The sequence below is a fragment of the Cricetulus griseus genome, chromosome 2 (genome assembly GCF_003668045.3).
Source record: "Cricetulus griseus strain 17A/GY chromosome 2, alternate assembly CriGri-PICRH-1.0, whole genome shotgun sequence".
In the NCBI taxonomy this organism is placed as follows: domain Eukaryota; kingdom Metazoa; phylum Chordata; class Mammalia; order Rodentia; family Cricetidae; genus Cricetulus; species Cricetulus griseus.
The window spans coordinates 368,439,118-368,465,322 of NC_048595.1; the positions used below are offsets into that span (position 1 = coordinate 368,439,118).

The window sequence follows — 26,205 nt, forward strand, 5'->3', positions numbered from 1 at the left end:
ACAGAGATCAGCCTGCCTCTGCCTCCTAAGTGCTGGGATTAAAGGCATGCACCACCAATGCCCGGCTTATTGGGGAGTCTTAAAGATGGGGCTGAGGGTTATTCACAGAGATAGCAACATCTGACGTGTGTGGAATCAGTCTGTATACCTTTTCAAACCAAAGGTGGTGCTAGAGTTATTGTTCAGTGGTAGGACGCTTGCCTTGGGGCATTGGGTTTGATCCCCAATATTGTAAGATAGAGCTCTACAAAACAGGTAGAGGGAAACAAAAGATCTCACTGAGCAGGTGACTTCTGGGAACCCAGATGGTTGTGGGCTGTGTCCTGCCTCCTCCCAACTGTATCCATGCAACACACCCTTCCTTTAGGAATGAGTGGTATACAGGTGTCAGCACCCAGCTGTCTTGCCTAGCCCATGTTCATGTGTGTGAGCATGCATATAAGCACTGTGTGTGCACATGAGGGTAGAGGGTCTGGTTCCTCCCCAATAGAAGGCTACAGGTATTAGGCATTGACCTTTTCTATGGTCAGACTAAGTGTTTGGGTATCAATTCTTCCTGTTACGACCTTCCAGAGTGATAAGTAAGGTACCTGTGTGTTCTGAGTCTGACTCTTTCCCCAGCCACCCAGCCATTATCTTTTTTTTTTTTTTGTAACATGAGGTTCTCCTGGGCCTGAAAATGCTTTTCTGGAATGTTGCCCAAGGTTTTTGTCCACTCTGCTGGGTGAATGTCCGAACTGCTCCAAGAGTTGAAGAGCCACCTCCTGTGATGAAGGGTCCTCTAATGGCTCAAGATAATGCCATGCCCCTTGACGCCAAGCAGACTTGGGCTGCCTGGGAAGTGGGCACTGCAGTCACGTTGACCTAGAAAGATCATCTACTGAGGCTGTGGCCCTCTTGGGTCTGGTGCATCTGGGTGTAGATAGAGGGATTCCCTGCCTCTTCCTGGTACAGCAGGAGCCTAATATGTTTTGTGGTACGATATGGGATGGAGAGTGAGCTCTGGGTGTCAAGGAGATACATTCAGGGTTCTGCGGATGCTGATGTGTTGCCTGCAGGAGCAGTGGGAGAGTGGGCATGCATTCCTTGGGACATGGGGAGCAATTAGGACCCTTGATGTAGGGTGTTCGAGGGATGGATGTGAACCATTCGCCAGTGGTGGCAGAGACAAACAAGTGGCTGGCTTCCAGAAATGCAGCCTTATATATAGCCTTAGAGGACATGTGAAGGGCCTAGGCTGAAGATAAACTTGGCTTTTGATGGTGAGTCAGGGTAGCCACGGGGTGCTGAGGTGACTAGGGGAATTCCATAGGAAAGATGGCCTTGAGCTTGGCAGGTAGAGCCCTGTACAAGTGTGTGCATGCCACAGGGGTTGAGACAACCCAGCAGAGCAGGGCCCCTATGAACTCTAGTGTGAAGAGGCTTTCCTTAGAAAAAAAGAAGCCTGCAATGGGTAGCATTGCTCAGTGGCTACTAGGCTGTGTGTTCTTAGCACACTTATTCACCTGTTTGTGCTGGGTGTGGTCCTGTGGAGTTACCTGCTATTTCTAGTACAGGTGTTTTATATATAATCTACGAGCTGCTTTGAGTGTTAGACTGGCTGAAGAGCAGCTGACATGGGCGACTGCATTTATAGATACAATATCACCTTCTGAGCCTGGAGAGCTGCCCTCATTTTACCTTTTGTTCTGTACACAGCTGTGGGGAGAATGTTAGGGACCCTGTTACTCTCCTCCAGTGAGTGGTGTTCATGGATTTCAGGGTTTTTTTTTTTTTTTTTTTTTTTTTTTTTTTGGTAGATGGCATCAAGTGTCCCCTTACTTAGAGTTGTGTAGCTTCTGACCTACCTATCCTGTGGTGGTCGGGAAGAAGATTCAGAAAGAGGAGTTGTCTAGAGAGAAGAAAAGAGGTTTTGTCCAAGGCACAGAGCCTGTTAACAGAGGCAGCACGAGCTTTCAGCAGTGTCTGTCTTGATGGGACCTTAGCAGGTGTTTTGGCCACATCCAGAAGACCATTTGGGAGCTGTCACACTCTGCCCGCCTGGCAGTGAATGGAGGGAGAGGAGGTTAGGGAGTGAAGGTGTCCTTGCCAGAGCCTCTGCCTGCTGGATATCTTAGAACCACCACTGTAGCACCCTGCTAGGTCCAACCAGGGAGTGTCATGGCAGGCATGTGCTCCAGTGTTGAGGGGCAGTGACATTGGACCAGGGCCACTGCCTTCTGGTGCTTTAGACAATGCCTCCCTCTTGTTAGTTGTACAGTTGTGTGCAATGCAGGGTCAGTGTAGCAAGGAGTGTAGCTGGCTGGACTGTCTGTAATTTCCTTTGCTCTCCAGACATTAAGCCCTGCCTTTGCAGGCAGAGGGCAAAGTTTGGTGTTCACTGTTAAGTATTAACCACTGTTCCCAAGCTCCCATGGTCAGGCCCTGGCCAAGTGGCTGGGTGATACTTGGAGTGACAGCTGCACTGGCGGTAGCTACTGGAGTGTGAGTCCTGTTGGGTTGGGCCTTCCAGAGGGAAGGCTTCTCTACCCAGAGGCAAGGGAGACTTGTATAGACAGGAATGGATGACACTCAGGAGTAGACAGATAGTCTTGGGGCTGTGAGTGGCTTGTGGTGCCATGTTCCTAGTGAGTTCTGACTCTGAGTCTCCACCAGGGATCATTCATAGAGAGGTTACCACCAGCCTTTATGTAAAGGAGGGAAACAGCTCTTCATGGTAGGGTCTGGGCTGTGCAGATAAGCCTTCCACTTCTGCTCAATAGCGGGCCCACCTTGGTGATGAGGCTGCCAGCTCTCTGTCTATGTGTATGTCCATGGTGACCACGCTATAGGCAGGTCTAGGGTATCTAGGTTTGGGGGTTCTGAGTGTCTAATTATGGGGTCCCTGGGTATGGGTGGCTGAGTAAGCATGTCAGCTGGTGCTGGCATCTTGGGATCTGGAATGCCTGCAGGTGGGAGGCAAGCCTGGCACTACCAGCCAGTCACTGGAGTACCTAGGCTGTTTCCTCCTTCAGTAGGGTTTTTTGTTTTGTTTGTTTTTTAAGGAAACCGTTGGGTTGGGGTATAGAGGTGAGCTGATATATTGGGTTACAAGCTGGCAGCGTCACTTCTTGATCTGGTAGTCTCAGAACCACATAAGCACCTTGTGGGACTCATGCCCCCATGAGGGAAGGAAGGGTCTAGGGATTCTAGGGAGGAAAAAGAGGTGGCAGAGCAGACCTGTGTTTGCACTGTTAGACTCACGTTTGCTCCCTTGCTGGTTTGAGCCTCTCTACACTTGCTGGGGATTGGGAGTTGCCATCTCTGGCCTTAGGCAGCCTGAGCTCCTGTCTTAGCTGTGTGCCCTTTTTAGGGTGACCCATTTCTGAAGATGGCAAATGACTCTCGAACATCTCTTTGTGCCTCACTTTTCCTCACCAGGACCTGGTCTCTTACAAAGGTGGCTGTGACCTCTCATCATTTGGCCCTCCCTCTATGGGTCTCTGGCGCCAGCAGGCTGGGGCCTGGCTTTCAGGGAAGCTCAGCAAACATCTGATGGTCACTGGGGAGGGCTGAGTGCTCTGCAGGTCAGAGGAGAGAGTGCCAAGTAGCTCTTGGGTTTCCCTTTTCATTTAATGGAGGGACGTGACCACAGTCCAGTATGTAACTGAAGCTGCCCCTGGGAGGGTCTAACTGGTGTCCTGCAGGGGTGCTGATCCAGGCACAGGCCCTGTCCTCTGCTTTGTCCTTGGCCACTCGTACCTGGATGTTTGGGGAACAGCATGCCTCTTCTCTGCTCTGATGCTGCTCTGCTCTCTGGGGAAGGGGAGGCTGGGTGACAGGGGATGTTGGAGTGTGAGGTCGCCAGAAGCTGCCTTCCTGAAGGGCATTGTCTTTCAAATTGAAAACCCCAGACCTACATACTGCTTATGCAGCTTCTAGGGCTGTGATTCCTTAGATGCCCAGTGTCCTGGGGTCTGTCCCCTCAGTGGCACAGTCTGGGGCTCTAACTTCTTGTGGGTTTGTGTGGGATGTATATTGCCATGCAGATGAGCAGTGGGGATGTTTGTGCACAGTAAGTGCAGTGTACATGTGATTGCCATGGTGTATGGTATGGATGAATACGTATGTGTATGCGTTAGTATGCATGTGTACACTCATGCAGTTATATATTGTGTGTACCGTGTTGGAAATAGTGTAATCATGGTGCATCGGGCCCTGACTCCTTGTCTGCATTGGCTAAATCTCTGCAGAGAGCCTTTTGGATGGTAGGCTGCAAAGCTCCCTGCTTCCCTGGGTTTTAGGCTGGTTTTAGTTTCAGATTTAAAAGCCTGTTGGAGGAGATGCCTACCCAGGCTGTCTGCTAAGGACCTTGTAAGTGGACATAAGGAATGCAATGACCTATGGGCCTGTTTTGAGGCTAGTCCTCCCTATTCCAGGGTAGGAGGTGGAACAGGCTTACCAGCACCATTTGGGAAGCCTCGCCTCACCTCACCCGCTTCCTGGTCCCATGGTTTTTTTTTTTTTTTTATGTTTCTTTGAGAATCTTTGCTCTTCTGAACTGTGTGAGACTTGTGGTACTACTGGGTTGGGGTGAACAAGAGAGTAGACAGCTAGCTGTGCATGTGGGTACTAACCAAAGTTTCAGGTCTTCCAGCTCTCCTGGGCCTTGGCATTGTTCATGGATTCGGTTTGCCAGCTTCTGCCCAAACCTGAGCCTGTGGAGAGAAGTGGGGCTGCCCCCCACTCTGGGGCAGGTGCCCCCCCAAGAGGCTAGGATGCCGCTCAATGTGTGGGTGTTATCAGGGCAAATTTTTGTCCACCTATTCGCCACAGCCCCATCTGCAGCTCATCATCAATACAGCCTTGAAGTAAAAAGGGTGTTGGCTTTTCGGGAAGAAAGTGAGGCTGGGCCTGAGTGCTGAGGAAGCACTCCAAGCTACTAACTTCAGAAGTCCCCACACTGTGGTGACTCTGTCTCCTCTGAATCCGGGTGACAGGCCAAGTGAGGCCTGAAAGTGTTGAGCAGGACTTGGGACAGGTGGGAAAGGGCAGGGCCTGTTCCCTGAAGGACTCCTTACAGCTCCCTACTGGACCTCACTGTCCTGGAAACCTGAGATGGGGAGGCAGGGGCTGGAGGAATGTGCATGGAAAATGCCACAAGAAGTAAGTGGCCCTCCTGGGCTAGAGTTGTTGTGGGTGGTTCTTGTTTCTCAATATTTCCTTTGTTTTCTTTTCAGAATGTGGTGTTCATTCAGCCAGCGATTTGCTATTAAAAGTGGGAAGCTGTCAGCCCAGGGCCTATCACTCAGACTGAGGCTTGCTGTCATCAGCTGTGCTCTGTAGTCCGTCCCACTGGCCTGGATTTTCCAGGTTGCTGGATTTTTAGGATGCATGAAGGTTCAGAGAATCTGGAGGGCAATCAAGAGCCACTGGTCATTCTTTGACTTTCAGGGCCCTGGGACTCTGTAATCCATTCTAGCACATAACTATTTTACAGCGCAGTTACAAGGGAGAATTTGTGTTGGTGTTCCTGGGTCGGGCCAGGCTTTCCTTTGGCCAAAAGACACCTTGAGGTTACCCGGTGGGACTCCATTTTGTTGTGAGCCTCTGTGCACAGCCTGGGTTCCTCTTGACCCATGCCCCATCTCCAGTGTTGCTAAGCTGGGTAGACTTTCCGCCCACACTTGATGGCAGGAAAGGGAGGAGGCTGCTGGACTTTGCAGCCAGCTCTACTGGCCAGCCTACTTAGCCGACCAGGGGATATGGCTCTGATTCTCAGAGGTTGCTCACCAACCCTCCCCTTGAGCCATTGAGAGATTGGTGGTGACACCTTGGAGCCCTGCCCCAGGAAGAATGGGGGTGGGAGGAAGGCAGTGTGTTGACTACAGTCAGTGGAAGAGGCCATGCCTGGGTCATGCTGTTAAGGTCTGGTTGCCTGGGAATGGGTCTGGGGGCCTGCCAGATTGTGCCTGGCTTCTCCCTACTAAGATATCACTCTGCAGGGAGTAGGTGGGGAGTGGGGATTCAGCTTGCTGTCCAGGAGCAGATCCTGGGCTGAGGGCCAGCAGTGACTCCGGCCCTGCTTGTCTGTGCCTATGAAACTTGGCTGAATTCCACAAATAGCTGATGTTTGTCTGGTAGGAGAGGTTGTCTCCTCCTATGCCCAGGACCCTGGCTACCTCTGGCCTATGCACATATTTCTCTTACATATATAGTCAGATTCTTTGAAGGGACAGAGTCCCTAAAGTCTGTTGCCCCTCCTTCAATGGGACCTGACTCTTGAGACTGCTGCTACCAGAGGGCACTGTTCATTGTGTTGCATTTACATTCCTTAGAGGAATCCATTAAGGCATATTTGAGAAGCTAGACCTGAGGCTGTTCTTGAGGACAAGGGTCTTAATGGGAAGGTGTTTGAAGGGTTTCTGAGTAGGGGATGGAAGGTTCAGGTCTTTGTTAAAAGTCAGCAAATTTGCATTTTCATAGGTAAGTCACATCCAAACCCAACCTTAGGTGGCTTTTCCCAGCTTTGTGCTTGCAACTATCTCTGGCCATGTTCATGCACTTTAAAATGCATCAGGCCTCAGCTGGACATCGTTAAAGCAGGGACAGCCTATAGCTGGTAGGCATACATGAGCAGCTGTCCCTAGGCAGACACAGTGCCCCCACATAAGATGACAAAATGGAAAACCAAGGGGGAAGCCTTTTCTCCAAGTTGAAACACATCCTTGTAGACTTCATGGTGGAGGTCAGAGCTGGCCAGAGTTTTGGGCAGCTTACAACATGTCTTCCTGAAGCATTTGATTGGCTTATAAGAAAACTCGGTGATCTCTGTGGGCCCATTGACCAGATGGTGTTGGTTATCATGGGAAGCCCTGGAGTGGATTTTCCTCTGTGAAGAACTGCAGCCTCTGAGGATAGATGGGCTTGTAGACAGTGTCCATGGAACCGCCAGACCTTGTGTGGTGAGGAGAGTAGCAAGTGACAGTGGCCAAGCCCCTTTATGTCATGGACAGGATGCCTAGAAACCCTGACCATCCAGGTCAACAAGGGGGTTCCTAGGTCGGTGGGTTGTTGCGGTGACTGAGGAGGAGCCTTGGACTCCCTGGGTACCAGGAAGGAATGATACACTCCAGCATGACCTCATGACAGGATTGTAGTCTATGCTGGAACTAGTTACCACTAAAGAGCCATGATTCTGGAGCATGTCTGTCCACTGATGCCTAGGGTTCTGTGGGGTTTCCATGTTTTACCTACACATATGTATGTGTGCCACATGAGTGTCTGGTGCCCATGGAAGCCAGAAGAGGGCGTTGAATGTCCTGGAACTAGTGTTACAGTTGTAAGTCACCTTGTGGTACTGGGACTTGAACCCTGGTCCTCTGGAAGAGCAGAGGTCTTAGTGTCCTGATCCTGTCCCATGAGTCCTCAGGATACCTAGTTGTCTTTAGCTGTGAGAATTTCTCACATGCATTTCTCATAACCTGACAGTCCTGGGAGTTGAGGTCCTGGGGGTCTGTGTCTGGGGAGAAAGGATTCAGGGGATGAGTGCCTGTCTTCCAATATCATATTGGGTCATTCACTGTCCCAGGATTCATCACTGTGGTGGTTGTCTTGATCACTGGGCACAGATGTCTGAGCACCCCCCTCTGCACTATCTCCACTCTAGGAATTTTTCTTAGAGAGTTGGCTGGCCTTGTCTCTTCCCTGAATCATCCACAGTTGCTTCTTAAGCTTTGGCGGCTTCTTCTTCTTCTAATTCAACAAATGACATGAGACTTACGGATACTCCTCCTCTTCTGTCCATCTCTGGTTTCTGTTCAGGCCAGCTGCTCCTGGAAGGTCCTTAGCTGCTGAGGCATCAGCTGGCAGGTTGCAGGTGTTACACAGGAAGGGCAGACCTTTGCTGCCAAATGGGACATTGAGGGATTCTAGAGTCACTGGCTGCCGGAGCTGCCTGAGACCCTTACATGTGCAGGATACAGATGTCAGAAGGTAGCTGCATGTGGCACAAAATTTCTAGGAGTCTGGCTGGCCTCCCTTGGTTTTGAGCATCTTGGCTGCAATTGATTCTGTACTAGTTTTATGTGTGACGCTGCCAATGCAGGCACCATCTAACCTGGAAGGCTTGACAGAAATGCATGCCTCCATGGTTGGTGCACCCCTGTACTCTAAAGGAAAATGCCCTCAGTACTTTAGGTTGTCCTCTCTTCTGTGTCCTGGGTCCTTTGGGTCTGTTGAGTTAGAGGCTCTGGGGGCTTGCAGCTGAGCCAAGTAGTCTTCACCTTTGTGTTGTTTCCATGAGCAAGGTTTGCCGGGAGGAGAGGAATGCACCCATAGCTCACTTGTTCTGTTTTAGATTTTGTGGCTGAAGACCCTTGTTTTAGAATCTTATTTGTCATGTTTCTTTTTGTTTGTTGGTTGGTTTTTTTTGTTGTTAATTTTCTTCATTGTTGTTTAGTGAGATAGGGTCTCTCTGTGTAGTTTGGATATCCTGGAACTTGCCATGTGGACTAGGCTGGCCTCAAACTCACAAAGATCAGCCTGCGTCCTTGCTGGGATTAAAGGTGTGTGCCACTACCACTAGGCTTTGTCATATTTCTTAGAGACAGAAGCAGCTGGTAGAGATAGTCACTGTGAGGCAAAAAAAAAAAAAAAAAAGAAGGGGGGGGTGACTGACTTATCTGCACCTGTGTCTCATTACCCCGCCCTTACAGACCCAAGGTTGTCCCTAAGTGGTGCCATTCTGTCTCCCCGTTCTGCATTCAGAGGGAGTCCATGGCTTTGTAATTTTCTAAATTTTGATGCATCTCAGCTATGGAGGGTCTGGGCTCAGTCTGCCCTAACTTCCAAGTGAGCTCTTTCTAGTTGTTCTGTCATGGAGTAAATGGCAGGCAGGGTGTGAAGTGGACAGGTTTTTAAAAGTATTTCTGTAGATGAGGGAAGTTGATCACTTCTAATCCATAAGTGTGGAGGCTGATCAGAAATGAGTTTGTCTCCCTATCGTGGGAGAAAAGGTTGGCTGTGTTAATTAATTAGCCTTGTGGTTTTTTGACCTGGCCACATCTTATCCACAGGTGGAGAGAATCTGCCTGGCTTCTCCCTGCAGAGTCCTGGCGTATGGGTTTTCTCCCAGCTGGTGGTGAGGCCTGTGTTTATATGCTTGGCTGGCCGCAGGTACCCTGACCTAGTGTCCATTCCTCAACGTGCCGTCCCTCTGCCTCCTTGGCAGCTGCATACTCGGCTGTCCTCTGCCTGAGATGTTTCTAGTTGCTATGATTGACTGACTGACAGAGAGACAGAGACAGACAAAGATGTGCCACCTCAGGCAGTTTTGCCTCGGTGCTCAACAGTTTTCAGCTCTAGTAATATGTGGGCACCCCTCTATCAGCAGCACTGTGGTCATAGCCTCTGTGTATGTGGAATGGTTAGCTAGGCTGGGAAGGCCTGGTGACTCCTGAGCTCTGTGCACATGCGTGCCTCTGTGTGTGTGTGTGTGTGTGTGTGTGTGTGTTTAAATCGATGTTTCCTTTGTGTAGACTTTCAAGTATAACATAGTATCTCAAAAATATGATTCAGAATTAAGGCTATCTATATATAAAAGTAATTAGGGAAGATCTAAAAATGAACAGTCTATCTAGGTGATAAAATGGAACGTGGTATTTTCATGTAAATGCAGGTGTACTTCTCAAAGGGAAATGTTTGATTTCTTTTTTTTTTTTTTAAAGCTTTCTCAGTTTTTTTTTTTTAAAGATTTTATTCATTATGTATACAACATTCTGCTTCCATATATATCTGCACACCAGAAGAGGGCACCAAATCTCATAATGGATGGTTGTGAGACACCATGTGGTTGCTGGGAATTGAACTCAGGACCTCTGGAAGAGCAGTCGGTGCTCTTAACCTCTGAGCCATCTCTCCATCTCTCCAGCCCCAGTTTGATTTCTTAATTATCTCTTAACTCTGGTGGAATTAGGCAGGGAGGACCCTTGGGTGCCCTCTCACTGCCCTGTGGATGAGGTGCCATAAATACTTCCCATCTGTTTGAGTCAGGTGTGACCCCAGCTGATACTCTCTTCCTGTCTGCCCAGACAGAGCTCTCTGGAATATTTGCTTGGCCATTGATGATGGGATGTGTCCTTAAAAAAAAAAAAAAAAGAGTTGGGCTGGGTGGTGGTGGTGCACTTGGGGGGCAGAGGCAGGTAGATCTGTGAGTTCAAGACCAGCCTGGTCTACAAAAGCTAGTTCCAGGACAGGCTTCAAAGCTATACAGGGAAACCCTGTATCGAAAAACAAAAACAAAACAAAAAGCTGGTATGAGACTTGGAGACTAGAGAGACTGCTGTGGTCGTTTGTAGGCTTACATGTTTCCAGTGCAGCCCCAACTGGAGGGATTTACTAAAACTCTGATGTGTTTTGCTATTAAGTATTTGTGTGTGTGTGTGTGTGTGTGTGTGTGTGTGTGTGTGTGTGTGTGTGTGTATGTTTCTGTGCTGTGCACTCATACATTACTTTGATAAGTGATAAAATGAAAAGTCAGAGTACAGAAGCCACACTGTATGAGCCACCATAGTGGATGGTTTTCTGTGAGCCAGGTTGAGGCTGTGTGTCATGTTCACCCCAGTCTCCCCAGCTTTTGTTTGTGTCCTTATATTTTTTCCAGCTTTAGCAGCCTTGGCCATCCTGTACAATCATCCCATTGTACAGGTTGTTTAAATGTCGTCTAGTCCTCAGCGTCACAAGAATCTTACCACCAAGTGAGTGCAGGGCACTAGTGCCCCCTCTACCCCGGAGTGTTGGTCAGGCTGTGGGAGTGACACCTCCTTAGATGAGTGATCTGATTGCTGCTGTGCCTGTGTTTCTGGTCAGTTAAGTTTCTTGAGAATGCCGGTTACTACGAAGGTTCATAATGACCTTATGCACTTTGTGAACGACCCAGGCGGGTGACTCCTAAAGGCAGGCTGTGGGTGTAGGCCGGAGAAGTGGCTTCTGAATAGCTCTTACCCTTCGGTGTCCTTCCATGTCGTTCCTCCTCTCCCTGGAGACTGGCAACCTGAGCTAAGCTCAAGGTGAGCAGCAGAGACTTCGTTCAAGGTCATGAGCTTGAGTTGGCTCCATCTGAGCATCTGAGGTAGAACCTGAAACCTATCTCCTGACCCTCTGCAGGTAGTCAGGCTTTGAGTCACACCCTGGCCCTCTGTGTCCTCAGAGCTGGTGACACCAGGGTGTGTTGCATTTGTATTTGCTGCTTTTTGTTTGTTTTCAAAACAGGTTCTTACTATGGAGCCCTGGCTGGCCTGCAACTTGTAGTGTAGACCAGGCTGGCCTGTAAATCACAGACTTTTCCTGCCTCTGCCTCCTAAATGCTGGGATTAAGGCCACCACATCTGGCTTCTTTAATCCTGGTATTCACTTATTTCCAGACATCAGAAAATTGTAAGAATACAAAGAAATCTCTCCTGTGCCTCTCTGCCCGTGGCATCTTCCCATGTTGAAATATTCTCTTTCCTTTCTCCTGTGTCTGTCTTTCTCACACATACTTGTTCCTAAACTGACGTGTTTGAGAGTCTACAGAGTCTGTGAGGCCCTTTTGGGGGGTATAGTCTCCCAAAAAGTGTATCCCCCCCTCCCCCCCCAGAATCTTTGTAGCAGCAACCAGGTGAGAGTATTAGCGTTCACATGACAAAGATCGTACTTGAGTTTCACCACTTGGTGGCCTTGTGATGTCACTACAGAAAGCCTGCTATCCTGCCTCATTCTAGAACTTTCCTGTCTTGCCTCTGCTTTTTAGGCAGCAGGACACAGCATGCTTGTGTCTGTGGGCCCTACGGTCTGCATAGCAGCATGGTGGGAATGCCCCACTGATGCGTAGGATCAGGAGTGCTTATTATCCATCCATCCTTTACTATGATGTGATATCTGTGACCTTGATGACTCAGCTGGGCCTGCCCCGAGAGGCTGTGTACCCTGCCCCCCAAGGCTGTGTACCCCGCCCCCCAGTTGCCTCCCAGCCACAGGTTCCAAAGGCAGTTTCTTCTTCTAGCCTGACTATTGGTCTGTACACCAAGGGGTTGCAGCAGGTCTCCATGGCTGTGTGTGCCTGTACTCCAGTCATGCTTAGAAGACCATAGAAGTGGTCACAGGAGACCACCCAGATGGTGCCTCTTGCCTTTTGATGTGTCACTGACCTTCTCTGGTTACTTTCAGTCTCTGCATCCATCCTCCTGCCTTAGGCCTGTAGTTGATGGTTCTCCTGAGATGGTCTAAGTGGAAAATGAGCTAGGGTGCCCTGCTTCTTGGCCTGTTAGCTGACAGAGCCAGGAACTACACATGTGGATGCGTGTGGATAGCATGTACACACACTCCAAGAAGCCCCGAGTTTCCACTCATGCTTCGGTTGTGTGACACCTCAGTGCTCATCCCCCCCCCCCCGCCCCACCACCACGGGGAGAAAGTGGTCTCCACTGTCCACAGTATACTTGGGTCTGTGCTAAGTTTATATCATGTTTATCCAGAAGACACAGGGTGCTGTTCTAGAATGGTTTACCATACTCTCTGAAGAAGGAACTTAAGGATGAGGACAGTGTTTCAGGGTGGATAGTGTAATCTTTCTGTGGGTTCAAAGTTAGGTTATACCCCTTTCCTTTGGGGCGATTGTGTGTGATTATGCCTGCTGTGCCTGCAGAGAGCAGGTATTCTCATCCAGAAGTGTAACAGAGCTGAGTTGAGGGATTATGGAACTTTCCAGAAGGAGGGCAGGGCTTGACAGAGTGTGCATAGAGTGTTGAACCATCTCTTGACCTCATAGTTGGAACCCTTGTGGTCTGGAAAGAGGTGAGGGCAGGTCAGTCCAGGGACCATATTTGCAGCCAGCCTGCCTGCTGTCTGGGTGGTGCTGGCAGTTCCCTCCCTTGAGGGTGGTCTTTGTGTTTCACTCATATGTCTATCTCTGTGTTTGACTACTCTGACAACTACATGGTGGTCAAGGGGACAGGGAGGAAAGGCAGACATGCAGTGCCCCCCCCCCACCTCAGCTCCTGGCTATTTAGAGCTTATCCAGTGTCCCATCTATGGCAGCCAGCAACTCAGTGTGGCTAAGTGGCTTTGGGAAGAGGTTTGGGGTACTTCCCCTGTCAAGCTCCTTGGCCCTGCACACCTTTCCTTCCTTCACTGTGAATGTCATATCCTTATTTGGGTGGTCGTAGCTGCTAGATGGCAGAAGATACCTCAGCCTGAACATCACTTTCCCTTTTGAACAGACCCTTGACTGATTGGGAAGAGTCACTTTGGGAGAGGGATATACACTGACTGAAGTATGCCTGTCTCTGAGAATGACATCATGGGAGCTGTGGTCAGAGACCCCATGGCTGGTGCCTTGGCTGGTGTTATGTGCTTCTATGGGGAGGGGGCCCCAGTGGGAACAGAGTGACCTAGGGGGAGTTCCACCATGCCTCCATTGTGCAGCCCTGTGCTGTGGTGCAGAGCAGTCCTGAAGGACACCCAGTGTCTTCCCAGTGTCTCTTGCTACAAATCCAGTATTGTGAACTCCATCCTATGCTTACCATTTCAGTGAGTCCAGTACCTACCTTATATTTCAGTTCCATTCCTAGGGCATATGGCTTGCTCTGTGTCTTCTTTCTGTATGGCAGAAGTGTCTTAGCAGGACACTGTGGGATGGAGTTTTGGGAGTTGTTCTAAAGATTTCAGCTATGTTCTGCTCTCTCCTGGCCAGGGTCTCATGCCTGATGAGTTTCTGCCTTGCCATGATCCACCTCCCCTGTGTCCTTCGGTGCCCCTTCATCTGTCCTTTTGACTGTCTTGTATCTGCTGCATGTAAGATTTGAAGCTGGAGGAGACCCCACACTGGGGATAGCTGAGAGTGCAGGCTCTTGCCTCCAGATGGAAGGGGGCTGATTTGCATGATGCTGGCCTGGTCTCTCTGTGTGGTATCAGGGATGGGTTTGATGGGTACCCAGGGAGGTTGCACCTTGGCTTATAAGCTCTTACTTGTGTGAAAGGCTCTGCATGGTTATGCAAGGGTGAGCATGTATGCATAGGTGGGTCTGCAGACCTCACTCTGTCCCCAGCTTCCTAGTCATCCAGTGAAGGACCAGCCAGCCATGCTTTCAGTTTCAGTCCATGGTGTGGCATACAAATCCTGTCTCCTCCTACTTGCTCTAAGGTCCTGATGTGAGTGGAACTTGAAGGGTGTGAGGTCCCCACTAGGGAGAATAGTGTATACAGAAGGCACAAGGTTTGCAGGGCTGGTCTCTGGGTGGGGCTGTGCCTTGCTATTTATATCCCTCTGTGTCCCCAGAGCTCCTGTCCTATTAGACACTGCCGACAGGCACAGTGTGCCTGGTGTTCTCAGCTGTCTATGCTGCCCCATGAGTTTTCAGCAGATGACTATCATCCAGTTATGTTCCTACCTTACTGCAGTTCCTTGGTGATCTCTGGGGGAGGCTAAGGGCTGTGAATTAGGAAAAAGAGGGACACCAGGGGAGCTTGTAGTATCTGTGTGAGTACTGGCAAGGGGAATCTCTGATTAGAACAAAGCCACTTCTGGGCTGTGGGCCCTAACAAAGGTTTCTCCCCGTGCTTTGGTTTTGCATATGTATTAGATGCTACACTTTTGGGGTCCTAGTTAAATTCAGGGCAGAACACTTTGCATTCCTTTGTTCCCTGGTCCCTGATGACCTTGATTATTGGAGTTTGTGACTAGAACCTGGGTCAGGTGTATCCTGAGACAGAAAGGGCCCAGTGAGCTTCAGGGAACTGCGTCAGTCTCTTCTGTTCAGGTGTTACCCAGATTGGTGGTGGTAACCCATGGTCTGAACTAGATAATAGGGTAGGAGGTGTGTGTGTGTGTGTGTGTGTGTCCGGAAGGCCAGCATAATCCTTTGGGATTTGAGGAATTTGAAATTCAAAGCTCCTGTCAAAACAAAACAAAACAAACCTTGGTGTATGTGTGTGTCCTCTCTCAAAGAGGGCTTTAGTCTTTAATGGGGCCAATCTGTTCATGAAGTTCTTAGCTTTTAAGATCGTTGTCCCCAGAAGTATCACATACATAGTTTGTGGAACCCAAAAGGGGATCATAATGTAACTTTCTGTTCCTCAACTGGAGGTGGGTCAGAGTTCGTTTACCTGGTTCCTCCTTCCAAGTAGCTTGCTTGGAAAAGTACAAATAAAAAAATCATTGCCCTGCTCCCAGTCATCTCTACACTATGCTGCTAGCCCATGATATGCTCAGGGATCAGACGATGGTTCCAGACACCAGTGCAGGGGACTCAAACCCATAACATCAGGACTCCATTCTTGGTTCCCATGAAGTTCTTTGTTTCTGTCATCTGAGGTTCTGAGCCTTACTGCCAAGAGATGACCTGGGCTCCAAGAGGAGAGGTCACCCACCAACAGTTGCCTTCGGCTTCCTTCAAGGATGCTCCCTTTCTGAAGACTTCTGGCTTCAATGCCTTGGGGTCCCTGCTTATCCCTCAGTGGATGTCCACCTATAGTTCCATGTCCTCTGTGGCTGAGCAAATGTCTACATCCTTGTGCATCTGGAACATAAGATATCCAGGCCGTGTGCCCAAGACCTTGGAACTCTGTTCAGGAAGCAAAGCCCCTGAGATGTGCTCTTCTCATCCTAGAGGCCGTAAGATTAAACTGGTTACTGGTCCTCCCTGTCAAGGGCTTTGAATTGACTCTGGATGTGTAGAAGAAGCAGAACTTGAGAATCCTGCCTGATGAGGATAGTTGTAGAAGGGCCTTCAAGGGCTAGCTACCAAGCTGCAAACTCCCTTGTAGGATGCTAGTGTAGGCCTCACTGGGGCCTAACCTGTTGACATCACACTGCCCCCCCCCCCCCCCCCCCCCCCGTTTGCTGAGCTTGTTGTTGATTTTTTTTTTCTGTCCCCATATTACACCCTACTTGTTCTTACTCCGCTAGACCCCTGAGGCTACTTGTGGCAGCTCTCTGACTTCCCTATATCATTCGCATAAGATGTTTCAAGCCAGAGTTGAGTCATGGCCCCCTAGACCATGATAAGGTACAGGGGCGCCAGAGAAGTGCTGCCCATCTTTTCCCACGAAGCCCTCCTCTGTGGGGCCCTCCTCCCATGAGGAGGATCCACTTTGTGTGCCACCCACTTCTGCGGTAACCTCCCTGTGTGGTCCAGCTTGGCCTAAGTTTGTAAGTGACTACATAGTGTGTTCCTGGGCTGACCAGCTTTGTTCTGAGCCCCTGGAGTCATCAGCAAGGCCATAACCCAGTACATACCTCAGTCCCATGTCATGTAGAAACTGAGACAGAAAGGACTTGTCTAGGAACCTGGCAGCATGAGGCATGCCCTGTGTGCCAGGACCTGACAGGGAAGAAATCAGAAAACAGAGCCCTATACTTACTGTTCTGACCACTCCCTGACTCAGGGTCTGCACATTGGAGACGGGCTGTGCTGAAGTATTGGGACTGGGGAGCTGTGATTCAGGACAGGTGTCCTTCCCGGAATCATATTGCGCTATGAAGGTGGCCCTGGGAGTGGATGGGGTAGGCACCTTTAGGGTCAGAGGCCAGAAGCAAGGGAAGATGCGCCCAGGTGTTGGCATCCTGTCACCTGTGAGGACACAGGAAGGCTCATTTGTGGGTGGTCTGAGAATGCTGACTGTGTGGCCATGCCTGCCTCTCGGCTGAGAATCCCAGCTGTCTTGTGGCCAGGGATCCTGAACAACCAGTGTTCTCTGCAGTTTGGGTGATACCTCTCTATTTCCCACATAGAGATACATAGGGTACCACTCAACCTGGATGCCAGTGTTCAGCCCTGGCCTTTCAGGTCCCACAGCAGAAAGTCCTTCTGAAATGGTGGTGTGCACAGGGAGGGCCAGCAGGTTCTCCTACTAATGGGGGTAGACTTTGAGCCCTCAGTAGGCAGTGTGGACAAATGGGCTGACGCTTGATTTTACACTAAATTACAGGTTGGGGGCACACAGACACTTGGGGGCCATGGGCATGTGGGCAGAGAGGAAGCTTAGATAAACGGTATCTTTAGCCAGGGCTACAGCTGGGGACTGATGACTGTGGGACACAGTGCCTGATGCCTGCCTCCCAGAGCTGCATGCTCGCCTTCTGCCACTTCTTTCTGAGACTGACCTGTTTGTCTTCCACAGGAGATGGAAACCCCAGGGAGAACAGCCCATTCATCAATAATGTGGAGGTGGAAAGAGAGAGCTACTTCGAGGGGAAGAACATGGCACTTTTTGAGGTAATTTTATTTTACTTTCCATGTGAAAAAGTAAAGGAGTAGTCATCTCCTGAATCCTGGGCAGGTAGCCTGGGCCCTGACGAAGGAGCAGGATGCATCTGCCTGGGATCCACTTGGCCAGGTGCATTTCTTATAGTTTCTGAAGCCTTGGGGAGCCTCTCAGAACCCCTGATTTCTGATACCAGACTTGCTGGGCAGGTGTCTTGGGGCACACAGATCTGGGGGCTTCCATGCACCTTGACTGTGGCTCTTAGATTCCACACAACGCTGGAACAGAGGTACCTGCTAGACTGTTAACCTGTTGCCCTGGGATATTGATGAGGCTGGTTCCTACCTATCTGATGCCTTGTACTCATTAGGAAGAGATGGACAGCAATCCCATGGTGTCATCACTGCTGAACAAGCTGGCCAACTATACCAACCTCAGCCAGGGTGTGGTGGAGCATGAGGAAGATGAGGACAGCCGGAGGCGGGAGATCAAGGTACCCATGCTGCCCTCTGTGTGGATAGCAGTCTTGGAATTTTCTAGTTGGAGAACAAGACTCTTGCCAGACTTTCATATCAAACCTACCCTTTTTCTTCATGAGGCTTGGCCAGTCTTCATTTTTCTGGTACTGTGTCTCAATGGACCCCTCCAGAGTCCTGTGCTTTTGGGTGACCCTCAAACTTGGGTGAGGAAGAAACAAGGTCCTAGAGGTCCAATGCTGGCTGCCCTGCCCACTCTGAGGAGGTGTCTGTGGGGCCACACAGCTCCAGAGAGTAGAGGAGGCACTAAGCCCTGCCTGAGGTCTGTCAGAGAACTGACTTTTTGTGTCATTTTATTTGTTATTTGGTTGTGGCATGTGTGTTTTTTGGGGACAGTCTTACTCTGGAACCCAGGCTGACCTGGAACTCAATATGTTGCCCAAAGTTGGCTTAGAACTCACAGCAGTTCTGCCTCAGCTTCCAGGTATCGGGATTACAGGTGCCACTGTGTCTGGTTTAAAACCTTCTCTAAAGACTTTGATTTTTATTCCCCCTTTGTTCTACCTCCCAAAGGCCCCAGCTTTCTCTGGAGGAAGGAGTCCAATGCTGGTGAACACAAGTGAAGGTGTTCATTCCTGTGACACCTGTCAAGTTGGGTGACAGCTAGCTCATCTGCCCTCCACCTCTTCCTTTGTGTCTACCCTGTTTGTCACATGCAGCTGCTTCCTAGGTGCTTCCCATGGGCAGAGCCCAGCATGACTATGGCTCTGGGGAGGTCAGGCCACAGAGTGGCATTGGCTGCTGCCTTTCCCTCCTGGTGTGAGCACAGTGGAGTCAGTACTGTGTTGTAGGTTTTCATGACGTTCATTGCTTATCAGATCTGGGGCCTGTAGTCTTTGGGGACAGGGCTAAGGTTAACTGGGTGTTTTACTGGCAATGGGGCAGTGGCTTCCTCAGAAGTGTTCTCTGGCCCATGCCTTTCCCTTTCCCTTCCCAGATCCTCTGGGCCTGCTGACCCTGCTGAAGTGGCAAAGTCACAGCTGCCCAAATGTGCTGAATGAGGGTCTACACAGGAGAATTTAGTGGCTGCAGTGGTAGGCTTGTGACTCATGCATTTTGGGGGTTTACTTATGTTCCCGTCACTGCCTCATGGCACAAAAGGCTCTTGGGCCTCAGAAACCTCAGGCCTTCCTTGTCCATTTGTCCATCTCCTTTGTCCACTGGGATTTGTGTCCAAGGAGAACTTGGCCTGTGCCAGGGAATAGACTCTACTCTGACTGCATCTTAGAATTGACCCACAGCCTCAACTCTACTCAACCAAGGCACTGCTCAAGTTGATCCCACAGTTTAGTTCTTATTACCCAAGAGTAGAGCCCAGCAGGTTTGGCATTCCCCCTCCCCCAGGGCACTGTGGAAAGAGCCTGTCCTTGCAAGCAGAGCATCCAGGTTGGGGAGTTTGTGCTTAGTATGCCTTAGTATATTTCACCCCAACCCAACATAAGATAATTCTCGGGTCAGTGTTCCCCTTGGGGACATGGCTCCTGGACTGGATTTCAGTTGAAGTATTACGCCCACAGTGGAGGTGCTTATCTTGGTTGGAAGTGAACAGCTGCCCTACTTAGAGATCTATTGGGTTGACAGGACAGGATGAGTAGAGCCTGACCCTGGTGTCCCCTTTGATGTCACAGAAGCTTGTCCCCAGAGACAGGCATCACTTTCCTTTGAGCTGTCTTCTGGGCTACAAACAGGTTCTGAACAAAGCTCAGAATTCAGGGTTGGCCATCCCCTTTAGAAGGATCTGGGACCCTCCAGGCACTAGGGTACTGGGGAAACAACTAGTACCTGAGCCTGTGTCTCAGTGGGATCTGAAGCTAAGCCATGTGATCTGGCCCAGCAATGACCTGCCTAGACAGGTTGTTTTCTGCCATTCTTCTATGGGCTGTCTCTGATGTCCACCTCACGCTGTGGTCTTTAATTCTTTAATTTAATTAATTTTTTATTTAACTGAAAAATCTAAAAGATGGTTTGGAGAGGGGGCTCAGCAGGTAAGGGTGATTGCTACTCTTTCAGAAGACCTGTGTTGGGCAACTCACCACCATCTATAACTCCATTTCCAAGGAATCCAATGCCCTCTTCTGTCCTCTCTGGGTACTTGCACTCAGGTGCATATACCAACACATATATACATGCACATACATAATTAAAGATAAAACACTTCTTAAAATAAACAGTTCCAAAGGCATTTATCCATCTGCCAGCTTGCAGAATTCAAACCCACAAGACTTCTGCCCCCAGAATGCATAGTCCAGACCTCAAAGACAAGGGAGGGCATGAGGTCAAGGCCTAGTCTCTTTCTTGCTATATCCCTCCCTTCAGTGTGATGAGGCTTCCAGCTTTCAAACCCAGAGCTTTCCACACATTCTATCTCCCTGTGAGACCTCTGGCCTCCAATTGGTAGAATTCAGGCTGCCCTGCCCTGGGTGGCTCTCTGTGGGAGGGCCATCTGCATGCCTGAGCTGCCACTCTGTCTTTTCAGGTTGTTTCGGTGGTCAGTTTGTTCTTGGAGTCTACTCTCTGGCTAAGCACAGCCATTCAGTACCACTCTTCATTCAGCTGCTGGGCTCTCCCTGTCTGGTCTCTATCAGGCTTCTGTGTGAGCACGCTCTGTAACATCCTTGTGGTCATTGTCCATAGGGAATGTGCTCAAGCCAATCCTCCATGCTCATTCTGTGTTCGCCTAAACTGAGATGACCCTCCTTTGTGTTGGGGTCTGGCTTCTTAGCTGTTATGTCTCCAAATCTCTAGTCTGTTCCCTATCGTATTACAATGAGACTCTTGAACTTATAGGCAGCCTCACCTGCATCTAGCGCCTCTCTGGCCGCCTCTCTTTCATTTCTCAAGCTTCCTGGCACCAAGACTCAGGCCCCTAGCTTGCCTCACAGATACAGCAGGGATTCTATCTCACTCTTCCAAACTTTCCACTCTGATTCTTCTTCCCAGTAGGAAAGCAGAGCCAGGAGATTTAGTTGGGTTCTTATTGTTGTTGTTTTTCCCTTACTCTTTACTTTTTTGGCTCTTCAAGGGGCCTGCCACCCAGCTGCCAAATAAATTACACACAGAGTCTTATTATTTTTTATGAATGCCTGGCCTTAGCTTAGCTTGGCTTGTTTTTAGCCAGCTTTTTTTTTTTTTTAAACTTAAATTATCCTGCCTACCATTTGCCTCTGAGCTTTTTCCTTTTCTTACTTCTGTGTATCTGACTTTCACTTTTACTCTGGTGTCTGGCTGGTCTCTAGCATCCTCCTCTCCTTGTTCTCTTGCTCCTTCCTCCTCTCAGTTTCTCCTCCCATTTATTTTCTCCATCTGTCTGCCTTTTCTTCCTCCTGCCTTGCTATCAGCCATTCAGGTCTTTATTAGACCAATTAGGTGTTTCAAACAGGCAAAGTAGCACAGCTTCACAGAGTCAAACAAATGCAACATAAAAGAATGCAAAACATCTTCACATTATAAACAAATATTCCACAGCATAAACACATGCAACACACTTTAAAATACTTTCTACAAATAGGAGGCTTTTTCCTGTGCCCTGCCTAGTATGATTTTACTTCCTTCCAGCTCAATGCCCTAGATGACTGGGGTCCACTCTAGAACTAGGGAACCTCATCTTATCTGGGACATGGGTTTTTGTCAGGCATCTTTGCTATCCTTGTAGCTTCACTGTATGGCCACTGTGTTCCTCCCTGATTCCTCTGTTCCTGTGACCTCCAAATGGAAGCATGGGTAGGGTTCCAGGCTGGGTTACTGGATATAGACTGTGAGCCTCCTCGGACATATCTTTCTGTGTTCCAGGCCCCACGCATGGGCACCTTCATTGGAGTCTACCTGCCCTGCCTGCAGAACATCTTGGGTGTCATTCTTTTCCTGCGCCTGACCTGGATTGTGGGGGCAGCTGGTGTTCTGGAGTCCTTCCTCATCGTGTCCATGTGCTGTACCTGTGTGAGTGTTCTCAGCTAGTCCTGGCACAGTTTCTGAGGAGCTGGTACTGGGGGCCCTGAGAGACTACTTTTGGGGAATCCAGGCCTGTCCTGTAGGTCCCCCTCTAGAAACAACCTGCTGCAGAGGTCTTGGGAAAGTTGGGCTGGCAAAGGCTGGGTTTCCCACTAGTCTGAGGACTTTATTTAGCTGTATCTATAGGGGTGGCATTTGTACTTCTGGGGACACCAAGGGCTGAAGTCTGGGGCAGGGGCCTCTCACTGGGTTGTGATAAGACTACCCTGAAAGGATTGTGGGCATTTTCAGGGACACAGGTCTGTAACTTGTTCAAGTCCAAGCTTGAGGGAAAGAATAAACTCAGAACCAACTCATCCCTGCCTTCAGCATGTCTCCTTATTTATAATGACATTTTTTATCATGCACGCCTGGTTTACCTTTGATTATTGCTCACAGTCTGTCTACCAGCCCTACTTTCTCTCCGTCACCTTTCTCTGATGAGAAGTATAATTTTGTTTTAGTTAACCCAAGTGTCACCTGAAAGGACAAGGGTCCTTTTTAGAAGGAATTCAAATAATATGATTGAATGGGAGTCCCTTTAACTCCTGCCCCAGGTCACATGACCACTTGTTCCCTGATAGCGCATACCTAAGTGTCTATCCTAGGGTACCCACTGTCCTTTGACTGGTCATTCCTTGTGGCTGCCTGTTCACCTGTCCCCTGACTGGTCAGTCTGTCTTGCTACTCAAGGCCACCAGTCCATGCTTCCCAACTGGTCACTTCATGTGTCTTTCCTGCCATAGCCACCCTAGGGCACTTGCCTGTATTTCCTCATTCCATGTGGCCACTCCAGGACTGTCCTCTCGTTACTCTGTGTGGGCACTTCAGGTCTGGCCACCCACTTCATTGTGGCTATTTGCACTGCTGATACCCACAAATAAACTTAGTTGAGCCAGAGGGTAGATACAAGGTGAGGTTCCTTGTGCCATGGTGAATGTACATCTAAAGTGTCCCCCTGGTGCCTCATGGGTTATTAGAGACATAATTGGGACTCCTTAGGGGCCAGGCACCTAGAATGAGATTCAGCTTTCAGGGCTGTGCTGTGCTGGGTCTGAAGCCTGTTTTCTGTGACTTTTGGGAATGGATTTGTGGGTTGAGTAGGAAAGGACTGACAGCCAGTCATTTCATGCCTCCTTTGAGGTCAGAAGCCTGCAGCCTAGGCTCAGCATGTTGGAGAATCTTGGGGCACACACTTCCTGAAAGAGCTGTTTTTCTTTGCAGACAATGCTGACTGCCATCTCTATGAGTGCCATCGCTACCAACGGTGTGGTCCCAGGTGAGGGTGCCAGCGCCTGTGGCTCTTCACCATACAGAACAAGAACTACTTGTGTGTGGTTGCCATTTACTGCCCCAGGCTCATGTGACAGTGACATTAACTGTTTGCATCAGGATGGCACTAGGTATTGTGCTGCCCATGGAGAGAAGAGAGTGGCCCTCTCCCCAGAGGCTGTGGTGTAGACGCACCCTCACTGCCTGCCTGCTCTCTGTTATGAGGACAGAAACCACACCCTAGAGATGGGCACAAACATCAGTGGAGGGCAGGTCCTTCTGAAGTTATATACTTTTATAGCTTGTGGTGACACTCCACCAAGCACTACTGCTTTGTCCTCTGCATAAAAGAGTTGGCAGGCCTGTGTCAGTGTCCTTCCTGTAACCAACTGAAGTCACAGGAGGTTTTTCTGAAGACGGGTGAGGTACTGTACCTGCCTGTTAATCAGGTAGTTCCATCACACCTTAGCTACCCTGTCCCCCTGGGCAGGGTAGACATCATAGCCCAAGGCTTCCTAGTGACTCTGTTTTGAGGGAAGACTAAAGTGTTTGTCTGTCCCCTCATGGGGACACATCTTTTTGCATGAATGCTCAGTGAACAGCACTTCCTGACCCATGTTTTCCTTGGGCTATCTTTACAGCGGGAGGCTCATACTACATGATCTCCCGTTCGCTGGGGCCTGAGTTTGGAGGGGCTGTTGGCCTTTGCTTCTACCTGGGCACAACGTTTGCAGGTGCCATGTACATCCTAGGTACCATCGAGATCTTCCTGGTGAGTTCATCTATGGAAGTCTTGCTTTTCCCAGGCACTTTGCCTGTGACCCTATTTGTACTTCCCCTGATGGTCCTCTGCCCTGCTGCTCTGCATATCTGTACTCTCAAACTGCTATCTGGGCTGGGGGTCTGGGTCCCTCGTGGGTGACACCTCATAGTCTGTGTTGTCTTAGGAGGCATGGGCTTATATAACTCCTTGATCAAGTCTCTAGCTCTTGAAGGCAAAGCAGGCTTGCTCAGCACTGGTCTGTATAGTCTGGCAGTTTGCAGAAGGACTTCCCTGCATTGAAGTCGGGCTTGTGTGCTCAGTGTCAATGGGCTTTGTAGCATGAGTGTCTGTAGCCTCCCCACCCCCACCCCCACCCCCATACAGTATGGTCAGCCCCAGAGACTGTATGTCTTCTGTGAACCTAGAAGATGAAGGTTCTAGGTTGGAACAAGGCAATGGCTGAGCCTTGACCTATCTCACAGAAGCCTGAGGAATTTATTCTCTGTACTAGTTCTTTTCCAGTTGCTATGATGAAATACTATTACACAAGCAACTTAAGGAAAGGCTTATCATGACCAGGAAATGACCAGAGGCAGGGCTCAAAGCAGCTGACCACATTGTTTCAGTAGTCAGGGAGAAGACAGAGATGAATCCTGGTGTACACAAAGCCTTTTCCTTTTTATACTGTTCAAAACCCCAACCCAGAGAAGGGTGCTTTTAGGATGGGTCTGTTCATCGTTAACTGATTTAAGATAATATCTCACTGGTATGGACAGAAGCTAATTTAATATGGGTCACAGGTGTCCCCAGAGGCTTTTCTCCTAGGTGATCCTACCTGTCAGTTGACAATAAATATTAACCATTACTACAATCATCTCCATGGAGTTGACTCTTTTTTTCTTTGGTACCCAGGTATCTCAGAGCCTGCAGGGAAGACTTCCCATGCCAAGAAAGGCTTCCTGGGGGCAAATGTATATTCTAGTTTGGGACCTAGGAGTCCGTGTTCCCCTATGGGTTCTGGGCTGCAAACTAAGTTGGGGGGTGGGGTGGGGTTCTGGATTGTCATGCCCATTCCTAGGGTCTGGTTGGTTTCTAAGGTAGAGCGGCTTGAAGGACACACTAGCTACTTGGTGGCTCTCTGGAGAGTGTGCTCAGCAGTCAGCTGGTGTTAGTGAAGACAGAGGAGATAGATGGCCTGCGTTCTGCTGAGGCTGTTGGCACTAGGCCCTGGCCCCTCACCACAAGTGTTCTCCCCTGCCTGTGAGTAACCTGACCAAGGCAGGTTGGCCACTAAGATCGCACACAAGTTAGCTGCCAGCTCTCCTTCCTTAAGGTGCCTGATCTCCTGTACTGCTCTTTACAACCTGGCTCTGGCAGTCTGTGGGAATTGGACAGGGAATGACTGTGGGCCTGGAACCCTGGGTCCATCTTGGGTGGAACACAAGAGTCTGTCTCAGTACTCCTAATGGCCTCAGTCCTGACAGGCTTTCTTTGCCTGAGATCATCAGAGCTAGGCGAGTTCCCGGGGAAGGACCTTCGTCTTTGCTGACCTGCCTCATTCCCACAGACCTACATCTCTCCAAGTGCAGCCATCTTCCAGGCAGAGACAGCGGACGGCGAGGCAGCAGCACTGCTGAACAACATGCGTGTGTACGGCAGCTGCGCACTGGCCCTCATGGCAGTTGTAGTCTTTGTTGGTGTCAAATATGTCAACAAGCTGGCATTGGTCTTCTTAGCCTGTGTTGTGCTTTCCATCCTGGCCATCTATGCTGGTGTCATCAAGACAGCCTTCGCCCCACCTGACATCCCGTGAGTGCCAGGCCATTGGGTGTGGGGGGGGGGCGGCGAGGGGGTTTATCTAATGCTGGGTTCATCTTGCAGTGTTCTTCCAGGGGCTGGGCCTGGGCTTCCTGGTTCTCTCTCTTCTCAGATCCTCAGTTTTATTCTAAGGAGGAATATGGAGTTGTCCTTCACAGTCACACATTCCTGGGCTTCAATGTGGTTTTGAGGAACTTTGGAGTATGGGATGTCACAGTGCCCGTGCAGTAGGTTCTGTGTTTATCTATGGAACAGGAGGCTGGTGAGGGTTGTCCATACTTCAGGTGGCCAGTGGCCCTATGGACAGTGTATTAGTTACTTTTCAGTTGCTGTGATAAAGCACCGTGATTAGGAACAAACTATGGAGGGAAGAAAGAGTTGTTTTGGCTTGCGGCTCTAGAGGGATAAGAGTCCATCATGGCAGCAAGAGAAGGAAGCTGAGAGATCATGTCTTCAACCTCAGTCGTGAAGCAGAGAGAGCAAACTGAAAGCGGGGCAAGACTGTGAACTCTCAAAGTCTGCCCCCAATAACATAGCTTCCTGCAGCAAGGCCGTATATCCCAAACCTCCCCAATCGGCACCACCAACTGGGGACCAAGTTGGGAG

At 49.7% G+C, this 26,205-nt stretch overlaps 1 protein-coding gene across 2 annotated transcripts in view; it reads left to right on the plus strand.

The window, feature by feature from the left end:
* Slc12a7 (solute carrier family 12 member 7) overlaps nucleotides 1-26,205 on the plus strand; it is a 54,800-nt gene that overhangs the window by 4,123 nt on the left and 24,472 nt on the right. For both annotated transcript variants that reach the window (XM_027400147.2, XM_035440651.1), the window contains exons 2-7: nucleotides 17,140-17,234; nucleotides 17,594-17,716; nucleotides 21,549-21,695; nucleotides 22,971-23,025; nucleotides 23,660-23,790; nucleotides 25,349-25,590. In XM_027400147.2, the coding sequence (XP_027255948.1) occupies nucleotides 17,140-17,234; nucleotides 17,594-17,716; nucleotides 21,549-21,695; nucleotides 22,971-23,025; nucleotides 23,660-23,790; nucleotides 25,349-25,590 (793 nt within the window). The remainder of the gene's footprint in view (nucleotides 1-17,139; nucleotides 17,235-17,593; nucleotides 17,717-21,548; nucleotides 21,696-22,970; nucleotides 23,026-23,659; nucleotides 23,791-25,348; nucleotides 25,591-26,205) is intronic.